Below are 12,900 nucleotides of genomic sequence, written 5' to 3' on the forward strand. Positions count from 1 at the left end.
GCCCAGGATGGACACTTCCTGCCCTGCCTGTTCGGCTCAGCTCCCATTTCACCTTTTCTCCCTTTATTTTATTTCAAGAGTTCCTGAGGGGGTAAATAGCTGCAGAATGGGAGCAGAGTCAGGGAAGCCATCACAATGGCTTGTTATGTTCTTACCCTTCCCTAGGTTTCTGTTTATGGCTCCTGTTAAACTTATCACCTCACCTCTCCACTGGAATCTCTAGCAAAAGGTGATTTATGCAAGCTGAAGAAAAAAACCCAAGGTCTCGGAGACAGGCTATTGGGCTAGAAGGACCTTTGAGCTGATCCCATGTTGTCATTCTTATTTTATACTCTTCTTACTGTTACTATTTTTCCCTGTTGGCTCTTCTTGTTTCCAGGGTCAACAGAGAAAGAAGAGAGCCATGGAGGGCATATCTGGGCTCACATAGGCTTGTGCCGGCCCTGACCCACAAGGGCCATAATGGATGAAGGGGTAGTTCTGCTTGCAACTGAGAACAATTTAATTTTGTGCATTGCTGTGAGGTCTTCATGCATGTCATATGCTCTAGTGCATCCTGACGGCTACACTAAATGAATTGTTAAATGTGTAACTCAGTGAGAATGAACAGATTAATTATAACATACCATGACCATTCTAATTCAGCCTTCTTTCCTTTCAAATCTAGCAGCCACCCCCTCCTGTAGCATCCATGTTTTCCTTTATCAATGTTAATGTTATGTTAATTATATCACAGTCAAATAACACAACTAATTGCTTCCAGTTCTTCTCTGAAGCTCATCCTAATTTCCACTAAACATGTCTTCTGCACAGCAGGGAAAAAATACCATCACTCAGTCCAGACTGTAATAAATATTAATTGTAATGCAGCAAGCAGGACTACATTGAAAACATGCTCACACCAAGCAACTCTCTTTCATCCAGAAGCAGGATGACCTGTTGCAGGTACAACCCCAAGGAGGCTGTCTCAGGCCTGCAGGGATGGGAGCCGTGAAACGGACGACTCACGCTGCGGAAGTTAAAAAACAACGGATACTTCTCCAATAGGGGCTCTAATCTGCTTTTATTTTTTCATACCTAGTTTCTACGCTGCAAATCTGATGTCCGTATTCCCACTGGCATCTGAGGACAATTCAGTATGGATTAAAGACTTAGATCAGCGGTTTGCAAACAACAGCCAGCGCATCGCCGCGGAACTCCCCCTACTTGGGGAATGAGAAACGCTGGGACCCCACCGATCTGCAGATTGAAGCGTTGAGCTGAGAAACGGTTGTGCGGCATAGAAAACTGCAGGCTGGAGAGCCTTCCCTGAGATATTTTCCATTCTTCTTCCCTAAAGTCGTGTGTTTTACATAGGCAAAAAATAAACTTCATCAAAAAAAAAAAAAAAGGATGAACTGTCACATGGTTGCTGCATTTCAGTAAAAAACAGAAAAGACTGATCCTTGTCCGTGGTTTGCATGTGAACTCAGGAAGCATTCAGGGATCCTTCCCTGTATATATAGATTAGTATAAATAGAAAGAATGAAGAGAGCTTTGCATATTCATGAAGTAAAAAGCAGATCCAGTGTTGAACCCTTGCAGGGTTCCTCTCAGCCCGTTCCTGCAGCCGCCCCGCGGCTGTCTCAGGCACACGCACACTCGGGGCGCTTTTTATTCCTTCCTGCACACTCGTGAAGTCGAGAACAATACGCTTTTAGAGGGAAACGGGGCTCCCGGGCGCAGGCAGCCCACAGCAGCGCCAGGAGCGGGCAGCCGGGCCCGGCCGAGCCCGCGGTCACGCGTGGGGCACCCGGTACATCTACCGGGCACCGGGCCGGGCCAAAGGCGATTTTTCGCTTCTCAGCGAGGCCGTGCTTATCCCGGCCCGGGGACGGGACGGGACGGGACGGGACGGGACGGGACGGGACGGGACGGGACGGGACGGGACGGGACGGGACGGGACGGGACGCCCCTAGGCCAAGGCCGGGGCCCGGGCACCGCAGCCACCGGCCGCCGCGGGGCCTTGTTTACCGGCCCGCCGGCCCGCCCCGCCCCCGCCCCGCCCCCGCCACGTGACGCCGCCGGGGGCTCCTGCCGGCACCGCCCCCAGAATCACGCGACCTCGCCGCGGGCCGCATCGCTCCCGCGCGGAGATACCTCCGCCCGCCGCGGGAGGCCGGGCCAGCGCGGCCGCAGCCCCCGCCCCACCTTCCCCCCCCCCTTCCTCAGCGGGGAGATCAGGCTCTTGAGAGGGAAGAGCCCGAGCGGGGCGGTGAGGGAACGTGCGCGGCGTCGGGAGTGGGGCGTGAGCGGGGGTGGGGCGGGGGGTTGGGACTACTTTCTCCGGCGGAGGGATTCGAGGGGAGCGGCGAGTGGCGAATGGGGGGAGGGGGAGGTAGGGCCAAGATGGCGGCGCCCTGTGGGCTAGAGGAGCCCTGAGTGGTAAACAGCTGAGGGGAGGAGAGGGAGAGGTGAGTGCGCTGGACCTTCTCCTCCTTCCTCCAGCGGGGGCGAGAGAGGGGACAGAGAGGGGGGTGTGGGGAGAAGGAGGCAGAGAAAAGAAAGAGGGGGGAGGCACAGAGAAAGGATTAGGGGGAGGAGGCGGCAGGAGAAAGGGAAGGGGCCGGGAAGGAGGAGGAGGAGGGTTGGGGGGAGTGGGGAGGAAGCATGGGGGGAGTAACGTCCACCGCGGCCCTCGCCCCCTTCCCCTCTCTCCCGGCCAAGCTTGGTCTTGGTCATCAGTCACCCCCCGCCCCGTGTGCCTGCCCGGGGGGGGTCCTCCGGGCACTGCCCCCCTGCCCACGTCCCTCTCACTTAGTTGTTTTTTTTTTTTTAATTTTCCTGTATTTTCTATACTGATCTTAGAGGTTTTGTTACCCCCCCCCCTTTCAAGCACTGAACAGCAATTTCCAGATTTCTCCTGGCTCCGTCTTTTCCTGGGGGGACTCCCTCATCTGGGATGAGACGTTAAAGCAGTTGTTTAAAGTCTTTCCCTCTGGTGAGGAAGGCTTCTCTTATTTTCTTGCTGACAGGTGGTGTGTGAAGTCAGTGTAATACTGGTAGGGATGATGGTTTTCGTTTTGCTTCCTGTCATCGCAAAGAACTTAGAAGACTAAGTCAGACAGTAGAGAACGGCTTTGGCTCTTTCTTTGTTTGCGATGAACGTAGTCTCTTTTACTGTTTTATCAGTAAAGAGAGAGTCAGTGCTCTCCGTGTTTTTTATGAACTTTTTGAAGAGCAACGTGTTAAAGAAACACATGCCTTAAAGGAACTCATGGTTCAGAACCCACAGAAATGGACGCGCAAACGAGGATGAAGTTTTGTGCGTAGAACTGTTTTGTTTTGTTTTTTAAACTAGGTTCAGAGAATATTCCAGTAGATGCCAATGCAGGAGGTTTTGATTCTTTATCTGATCTGATTCTGTAGTTATTACTGCTGACTTCTGGGGCAACATAGTTACAAGTTCATCATAATCAAAGCACTGCTAAAGTGATACTATTAGATGAGGAAAAACTTCTACAGTTTACATGTATGAACAACAGAGAACTGGATACTGAATCTTTGAAACTCAGGCAGTTTGAATAATATGTGTAAGCACAGCGACTACGTACCTCTGTCTGTACCTGGTTTTACTTTGCTATGCAGGAATAAGTTGCTCTGAGTGCTTATCAAACACAGCTTAGCCATGTTAGACAATAAATCACAGGTTTAAAAAAAAAGTTTTCTGAGCAAAGGATTTTAACTGCCTAGTCAACCCTTGATTAAATTGCCTTCATTCCGAGTGACATTGACTTACTCGGATGAAAATGTAGTCAGAACGTCTAATGTGTCACATGATAAACTTTAATTAAAATGATTTTATCTTTGGCTGTTTTTCAGTGTCAGGTACTTGATTCTTAATCACTTGAGAGTTAATTTTTATGATGACTAACCAATAACAGCATTATTAAAGGATTTCCGTATGAGATATACTGTCCAGCTGCATGTGTTTTGAACAAACATTTGGCTTTAGTAACTATTTCTAGTTGGTAGATGAATGCTGGCCAAATTCAGAGTTGGAATGCTGGGGTGCCTCGACGTTCTTACAGCTATCAAACACCTTCTTGTTAACTATGATACAAGCTGATGACATGATTACCACTGTCAGTACCTGTAAGAACTGAATAGCCTATAACACACACATGCGTCTTTGGAAAAGATATGTCCAGTAGTAAGTAAGCAAATCAAATAATCAAAGCATTTTTATTGGTGCACTTCTGGAGAGACGGGGGAAGGGTACCAGATTTTATGGCATGTCATAACCAGGTTTATATTTTTTGAAATAATATTATAGTTTAGGATCTTGATCTAGTATGCAGCTGCTATATTGTCATATAGTTTAATAAACATGAGGAGGGCACAGTAATCATAATATTTGCTCTGATAGCATAAGAATTTCTTCTGGTACCACATTAAGATATAGAGCAAAATTCTTGAATCAGTACACTGCTGTCACTTTCCTGGATATTATTCACTTTTGTTTTTGATTAAAAAGTTTGACAGCATTTAGTATGGTTCTGTGTTCTGCTTAATGCCTGCTTTAATTCTTTGAGTAGTTAAAATGCCTAGGCTGAGTATGCTAGTTAGTTTGCGATGGTTTCAAGATTTACTGAACTGCTGCCTAACTCTGTGAACATGTTTAAAGAATTCTGTTGGTGGAAAAAAACTGATCCAGAGATTTAGGAGTCTTACTGCTTGTGTTATTGTGAAATCTTGAGCTCTGTGTTTATCTGTTCATAGTTTTAAAAAGTTTCCTTAGTCGAACTTCTTTTCCTCGTGTGCCCTTTAATTAAATAGGCATAGAAAAATAGAATGTTTATTCTTATTTATTTATTCATTATTAATGTATTTAGTTGTGTATAAAGAACTGAAATAATTCCCTTTCAGATTAGCAAGTGGCTTGTTAGCATGGCTTCTGCCAAAAGGTTTACTGTCAGCCCTACCATAATCAAGCTCTTTTTTCCCTTTTCTGATATGCGTTGCTTCTTAAAATTTTACCCTCTGTCAGAAACTTGATAGTAATTAGCATAGTGTCTTGGCACAGCAGTTTCAAATGCATTTTAAAAATTGCTGAATGTGACTTTTTTGTTTTTTGTGCGGTCTTCCTGCTTCAGTTAAGCACCTGCAACGAAGTAGGTGAAAGTCAATATGCTAACAAACAAGAGTCTTTAGCTCATAAGATAATGATAGAGTTTAGGAATGGGATCTTGTATCAGATTTTAAAAAGAGCAGAAAAATATGGACTGCTAGAAGAAGCCAGTTCATTCAAAAAGCAGACACCTGCATTATAAAAGAAACTGAGTTCTTTGTTTTTTAATTGTATTGTTCCAGTTATAATGATCCTTTTGAACTGAGGTGACAAGTATGTAGGCTTGTTATGTCTGGGGGGTGGAAAAGGATGTGATCAGCTGCTTCGTGTCCTACTGCCACCAATGCTTTTTCTCCCTGCTGTCACTTTTCATCCATTGCTTATTTTTGTAGGTACTGTCACTTCTATTATGGTAGTGTTGAGTTTACTTGTGAAGAAAGTATAAAACTGGGCATTGTTAGGAAATGTGAAATAGGCTTGGAATGCTGTATGTCAGATGAGAAAGCATGAGGCTTACCCTTTCGGGACTACAGAGCCTTTCAAAGTTCTGAGTGAGAGAAGTTCCTTTCTCATCGATCTGTGTGTTTTGCTTTGCATTTAAGATAATGATCAATATAAACTATTTCTGTCCTCATTCATGGCTTTTGGCAAAGCAATACCTGTGGTCCTTACTATACCAGCAGTAGAAATCGGATGGAAAAGTACAAGTCTTGAGGTTTGACCTCACTTCGTTCCTGGGTCTAATTGCTTACTGTGAAGTTTCCAGGATGTCAGTAGTGGTTTTATGTTGTTGAAATCCCCCTTTTCTGTTGGTGAGGAGGAATAACAATTTGCTGGCCCAACGCAAATTTAAGTTAAGGTTGGGAAGTGGGACGAAATACTGATGTTGACGCTCTCCCACCTCCAACCCCCCCTTTCCGAAAAAGCACTTCTGGCATCTGGATTTCCATGTTATTATAGTAAATGGTAAGAGCGTTATGGAAGGAGAGCGTGTGTATGTTGAGTGTGTCCCCTTCCTCCCCGCCCCACAGTGAAGCATAACTGGCACTACCAGCTGCTTTTTCATTTGGCTTGAGATAAAAATACACTGAACAGAAGAACATCTTCTCTTGACAAAAATACTTACAGAAGTCATAATCTTTTGAGAGACTCTGCTATCTTTTTCTCTGTTTAACCTTTCTAATCAATATTTATGTGGTCTTCCTCTTTGGTTTGAGTTTGTAGCTTAACTATGTTTTGTTGTGGTTAACTTAGTTACTGAAAAGCTTTTTAAAACAAATCGCTTCTTGGCTTACTGGCTTCTTCTTCCTCTCCTGTGAGCTGGCTTTCCAGTTGTATTAATTCAAATTAATACTTCTATCAAAGTTTGTGAGAACTCTTGAGTATAAGAATAAGCAGTTTGCTAGTGATGTTTGCATCTTCCAGAGAGGCTAACAATTTTGTATCGTAAAAGGTACATAAACAGAATTTTTACCCTTCACCGTCTAGTGACTTGGACTAAACAAAAATGCTAGCGAAGAATCAGTGACTCAAACGTTATTGAAAAGTTGCTGATTTTGATTCAATCCTGTCAGTTCCAAGCGCGGCTCTATGGATGTTGAAATCCTTCTGATAGGCGAGTGAGCACAAGAAGTAGGGATGAAAGCATTAAAGAGATCCATCATGCATACCGTGTATTTGGGAAGAAAGGCATGGCTGTGGTATGATAATGTAAGGATTTAAGGGAGATTCTGTTCACTGCAGATGTTATATGAATCCCAGATACAAAATGCTATGGCGTTCAATGGATGATCTCACTGTTTTATAAAGTAGTAGGAATTCCTTAGCCTGGCCTGTCCCAAGTTCCTTATCTGTCAGATTTGAAGATCGCATCACAAATTACTGGTGGGACTGGTAATAAATCACCTAGTTACCATTACTTCTGGGAAATGCGCTTCATCTACCAGAATTCATTGTTTTCTCATTGACGTTAAATGCCTTTTGCCTGTAAGCTAGTTGTTTTCCCGTCTTTCCTTAGAGCAAACTTGTGGCACGATGCAGCAGTATTAGTGGAATTTCCCAGTTTGTTCGTTTGTGCTGGGCATCCTGGACCCAATTTGATTAGAGGATCTCAGTCCTAGCGCTTCAGATCTGCTCCTGACAAATAGAGCCTGCACTGAGGAAAATTACGTGATTTGCTTTTAAAAACTTGACTGTTTGTTTATAGTGTGGTGAAAACATGTACTGGTGTTTATATAACTTCAGCAGATAAACTGTCCACCTAGGGAAGTAACTATGTATAATACAGTCCTGTTTTTAGACTTGTGTTGGAATGCTTCTATAGATATTTTGAATACCAGTTTTTGGAGTAGAGATTGCTCTACTTTACTTAAAATAGTGTACAATCAACTAATTGACAAGTTCATTTAAACTATCCTGGATTCATTGGCATAAGGTCACTTCAGCCATCTGTTTTAATTAATTTAGGGAGATTGAGAAACTATTAGTTACCTACATGTGTAGGTGTTTGAACTAAACTTGCATTATCAACCTTGGTTTTGTCAGGCTGCAGTGTTTGTGAGTGCCATCAGTTTGACAGTATAAAGTTTGAAATCCTCTTATCTACTGAACGCTTAAACTAGTGCTTTTCCCATCCTCCTGCAAGTGAGCTCTGGTAACCAGGTTCAACAACACATCTGCTGTGTCTGCATAGGCGTGTTTCTTGATTTCACCATGCCATAGTTTTTTCCTCTGGCAACATCAGAATTAGTGAAACCTGCTGTTGAGGCTCTTACTGGTGTCACAAAGATCTACTCCAAACATTAATAGTATTAGTAAAGCCAAAAAAAGGGGGAGAACAGTCTCTGTAGTAGGTTCTTGTTGCTTTGGCAGTAGAGTTGAATTAAATAGAGTTGACAAGGTCTTGATGGGGTAAAAAAGCAGTGACTAGTGTTTATGCTGCTTTAATTCTCAAAACAGGTTTTGCTTGCAGCTGGTTTGGGGGTGTGGTCATGCATTGCTTTTGTTAACAAGACTTTAAACAACTAATTCCTGTTCCTTAGGAAGCTGGTAAGTCTATTGCTTAACCATGGCTGAGACCATATCTTGATGGAAGTTCAGAGACACCTATTTTAACAAACCCTTCACAATCTCAAAAGGAGTGTTCTCAGAAATAAAGGAGTAGATTATTTGTAGGAAACTAGCTTTTTCCCCATATAGTTCTGCTGCTGTGTTCAGTGACTGCTTGAATACTGGGTATCTCAATGTAACTGTAATTTACTAAATTATTGTAACAGTGGTTAGTAGAGACTAAGAGAACATTTGACTCCCGAAAACGAGTAATGAAGTGAAAGGGATGTATAAAGGAATGGCTTTTAAACTTTCTGAAAGGGTGGTGTCACTCTGAATACTGTGTGCCTTCTAAACTGTAAGCTCTTTGAGGAAGAATTGGAATTTAAAGTTTGGAAGTCTATACAGTATGGAGTCAAAAAAAAACAAAACAAAACAAAAACCGAAAACCCAACAACCCAACCCAATTCATTCTCTTGGGAAGCAGGCGAAGATCTGTTCTGCATTTGAGGAAAAAGCATCCATCTTCACTGCCCTCCAAGTTTCCCTTTTATCTCTTTAATTCAAAGTCTTGCTCACGCAGTACCAGTCAGTTCTTATGTCCGCAGTTTTTAGCGTCTTGCCAACATGGGATGTGAAAAGAAATGGCATTTATATCTGAAACACTTCAATTAGCAGTCTCTGCTAGCTGCTTGTAGATGAACTAAAATTTTATTCCGATTGTTCAGCTATGATCATTGCAAACGCAGTTGTGTGTTTTGGGGTTGTTTTGAAATTTTGTTTTGGCTTTTGCTTTTGCTAAAAGGGAGAGTAAAACATACGCCCCTCAGCTGTATTCTGGAGCTGTGATTACTGGAATATTTTAAGAAAGTTTGTTGCTAAAGAAATGCCTAATGCGAGTGTGGAGCCATGTTATCACCTTTGAATTTGCAATGAGTGCCAAATTAAGTAAACTGATAGACTGGTGTGGCCCTAATAAAAGTGACCTTGGGCAGTTCTGTGACTACTGAAATGATATGTTGCTTATGACAAAGTTTACTGGTAGGCAGGTTAACTCCTCCTGTCTAGTAACAATTTTGAACATAAGTTTTCAAGGAAGTAATACGTATATAAGTAATTGCAGCGTTACCATGTAAAATAGAACATTAATGCCCTCAGCTAATGTGTAATGCTGTGTTGAATAGAGTCTGAGGACTTTTTTTTTTTTTTTGGTAGCTGTTTCAAGATGCATGTAAGGCAGGTAAACGTGGAGTTTACTGCTGTTTTCTCTCCAGAGATTGTCAACTAAAAAGTATTCAGAATGATCCCTTAGTTCTATTAACGCTTTCAACACCTAAAACTGAATTGTAACCTCGTAGGAAAGGCATTATTTGTAGTTTTCATTTTCTGCTCATTTGAAATGGTAAATGAATTCAAGTATCCTTACCCTGTCTGGATTTTCCTTTTAGCATAATTATACTAGGCTCAGAATTCAGTAGGATAAGAGGAAAACTTCTCTTGTTTAAGATGTTTACCTACTATAAATAAAACGCTTTATCAGCTTTTGAAGGTTTACAGTACAAAACTACATTCTTGTAAAAGGTGTCTAGTTGAGGCCCTTGTGCAGCTGAACCTATCAACGTTTCTAGAAAGGACAGCCGTGCAACACTTAAGGTGTAGTTCAGACTACGGGCTGACTTTCCTCATGCGGGAGGTACCTAACTCTGCTCTTCTTAGTGAAGGACTTAACACTGTTCTGAATATGCAAGGTTTGATAAGGAAGAAATAAATGGTAGCTTTTGTTAATCTCTTAATACTTTTCTTTTAATTTAGTGATCATGAAAGGTGTGTGGTTGATAGCATTGGAGACAGAAGCTCAACTCATCCACAGAACAGGTGCTGTATACACAACTGCAGTAAAAAGATCCCTTGCGTGCAAACTTGTTCCATGTAAATCCTACCTTCCGTAAAGGAAACGAAAAATGTATGCTTGCTGGAAGTAAGAGAAAAGAAGAAACCCTTGCTAGTAAGATTAAATGTGATATGAAGCCAAATCCTTTCTGCCCCTGGGAAAGGTTCAGCCTAAGTTGCTTACTGATGGAGCAAAACTTGATTCATTTTGTGGTAGCTAGGGGTGATACCTGAATCTTTCCCTTGCTGCTACATGGGAGGAAGCCATCTTAAAAGCCTGAAATGGTTTAAATTTAGTCCTGCGTAGTACTGTGAAGCTGACTAGAGTAGTTATCTTCACATTGTTGTTTTTAGTAGTCTGTACAGTTTTTACACTGTGGGGTTTTTAATATATAATTCACAAATCGTGAACACATGGCATATTGTGCTGGTAAGCTTATGATTTTAGTATGCACCGGGTGGCCAAGCAACAGCAGCTGTAGTAACTCTTGAGTTTCCTAACAGCTGCAGCTTGGCCCAATTGTGAGTATTTAAGCACAAATCCAATAGTATGCAATAATGCAAAGCAGCGGGCAGTGAATTCCTTATTGCTCATCTACCCACAGGAGTGAAAAAGGGTCTTGAGCTGGCAGATTATTTCCAGAGTGTAGACCACTATGCAGAATGCTTGGAAGGTTGCTTGAGGAGGAATAGCTGTAAGAAAGCTAGAATAGAGCAATTCTAGGGAGCTGTTTGTATTTTATTCAAGACTTTATTCTTACCTGGAGAGCAAATCAAAAAAATGTGGTACCGAAATGTCCTGATAGTCACAATATATGTATGTAGCCAAGATTTTCCATAGAACAGATTGAGATATTAAAAAAAAAAAAAAAAAAAAAGAGACGAAAGAACATGCTTGTGACCTACTGGCTTCTTTGGAAACTCTTCTCATCCTCCTTTTATTGCAGGTGTATAAATTTCAGCAATCCTTTCAGTATAAAACTGTTAAATGGGTAATAGTGCAGAAAGGAAATAGGGAAGTGATGAGAGATTTAAGATGGAAAGGAAAACTCATTCATCTGTTCTCTCTTCTCTTCTAGTCTGGTAGAGGCACCAATGAGGAACTTTCTGAAATTTTAACCTCCACATTCATGTTAGTACCTGCATCATGGCACAGCAAGCAAATGTTGGTGAGCTCCTCTCAATGCTGGATTCTTCACTTCTGGGTGTCCTGGAAGATATAACAGCTGCCTTCAAAGATAATCTCATTTGTGGTATGTATTCTTATTACAGACTTGCGGGAAGGATTTTGCTTTTACTCCAATAAAGACAGAATAACTCTTTCAATAGAAGAACTCTTTTTCAATGAAATGTACTCTTTAGCAAATGTGACTTGAAATAAACTCTTGACATTTGGGATTGAAATTGCTTTAAGGATTGAGGCTTCTCTTCAGTCTGTTTTACTTAATAGCACACCTCTTGGAAGGTCTGTTATATAACTGTTAAAATGCTGTTATAAAATGACTGGATTTTCCTGTGGCATAACCTCAGGTTATGAGCTGATGAAATTTACTTTGTCAAGTGTATCTAAAAAGAACGTGGTTTCATCCACTTCATGGGAAACTGGTGGTATTTTGTTCTTTACAAAAACATCCACCAACCCTCAAACAAAAGATCAGATCCAAACTTTCTTGAAACAATGTTTTCTGCTACTGAGGTACTGAGACCTTCAGAGGGTGAGAGCAGCGTTACTCTGCTTAGGTCTGAGCTAGTTGTCCTTTATCTGTTGAAGGGAGAGAGAGTCAAGTTGCTCCTGAACTCTATGCCTGTATTTGGTAAAATACTCATGGAATTCAGACACCTCTAGGTGTTTAAGGTTAGACAGTGCCACAGTAATTGTTAGTCATTTAAAAAAAAAAAAATTACTTTCCCACTGAGCTGAATACAATTGCTTGAGTAGTTAGAGTCTGGAGAATGTAGTTGAGAGGTCTCTTTTTCTTAAAGGTCTCATTTTCTTGAAGCTCATTTGCTTAAGCACTAGTTCATATTATATATTATACTTGTTATAATGTTGTGCAGCATTCCTATAATGAGGAATTAGTTTTCAGTGTATTGAGAACTTTTTTTTTCTTTTTTCTTGCTCTAAACAAACTAATAGACCGTGGACCTATGCTTGTGAACAACCTGGTAGACTATTATTTGGAAACCAGTTCTCAGCAGGCACTGCATATACTGTCCACGCTGCAAGAGCCTCATGATAAGGTAAAACAATCTTGATATTAGGTATGGTAGATTGGCAGATGTTAGGCTGGCATTAAAGAAGGCTTTAAATAGCATCAGTTAGAAGTCTGCTTTTCTAATCTCATAGAATTACATTGTTGTAGAGACGTATTATCTCTGTAGTAAGAGTATTTTTAAGAAAAAAAACCTGCAACAAAGGGCTTTGTTTTGTGTGTTCTTTAAACTGGCTGAGTTAAGTAAAGAACTTCTGAAATGAAACTTTGTGGGGGCGAGGGCGAGGGGGAGGGGGTCACTCGGATGTTCAGTGTTGTCTACTTGTAATGTTACTGCTGTTTGATCTAGCCAGAACGAACTTGGGAATTGTGAGAGCATGTAAGCATTTTTAAGTAGATTGAGAGAGCGGCACTAGAAATTGTTTTACTTCTGTTTTGTTTTATTTATTTATTTATTTAATAAATGCGTTGAAGTGCAGTGGCTGATTCTGGACTGAACAGTTTGTATTTCACCACCAGACGACTTAAATTTATTGTTGGGTTTTCTTTGTTCTGGATCTTGTATGATTGTAAAATACCCGTAATTTCCATAAATGACAATAGCAAACTGCTGAATATAGAGGCCGATGAAAAAGGACA

General features: G+C 41.6%; 1 protein-coding gene across 13 annotated transcripts in view; it reads left to right on the forward strand.

Annotated features, from left to right (window-relative positions):
• The first annotated feature begins 2,075 nt into the window (after positions 1-2,075).
• TSC1 (TSC complex subunit 1) overlaps positions 2,076-12,900 on the forward strand; it is a 31,473-nt gene continuing 20,648 nt past the window's right edge. For 6 of the 13 annotated variants that reach the window (XM_068914997.1, XM_068914995.1, XM_068914998.1 and 3 more), the window contains exons 1-4: positions 2,332-2,453; positions 9,971-10,033; positions 11,128-11,301; positions 12,186-12,289. In XM_068914997.1, the coding sequence (XP_068771098.1) occupies positions 11,196-11,301; positions 12,186-12,289 (210 nt within the window). In that variant the 5' untranslated portion in view covers positions 2,332-2,453; positions 9,971-10,033; positions 11,128-11,195. Of the gene's footprint in view, positions 2,454-2,961; positions 2,981-3,014; positions 3,305-9,970; positions 10,034-11,127; positions 11,302-12,185; positions 12,290-12,900 lie in introns of those variants that run through there. The other 7 variants (XM_009665762.2, XM_068915000.1, XM_068914996.1 and 4 more) reach the window with 6 other exon arrangements.

This window comes from Struthio camelus, chromosome 20 (assembly GCF_040807025.1).
Source record: "Struthio camelus isolate bStrCam1 chromosome 20, bStrCam1.hap1, whole genome shotgun sequence".
Taxonomy (NCBI): Eukaryota; Metazoa; Chordata; class Aves; order Struthioniformes; family Struthionidae; genus Struthio; species Struthio camelus.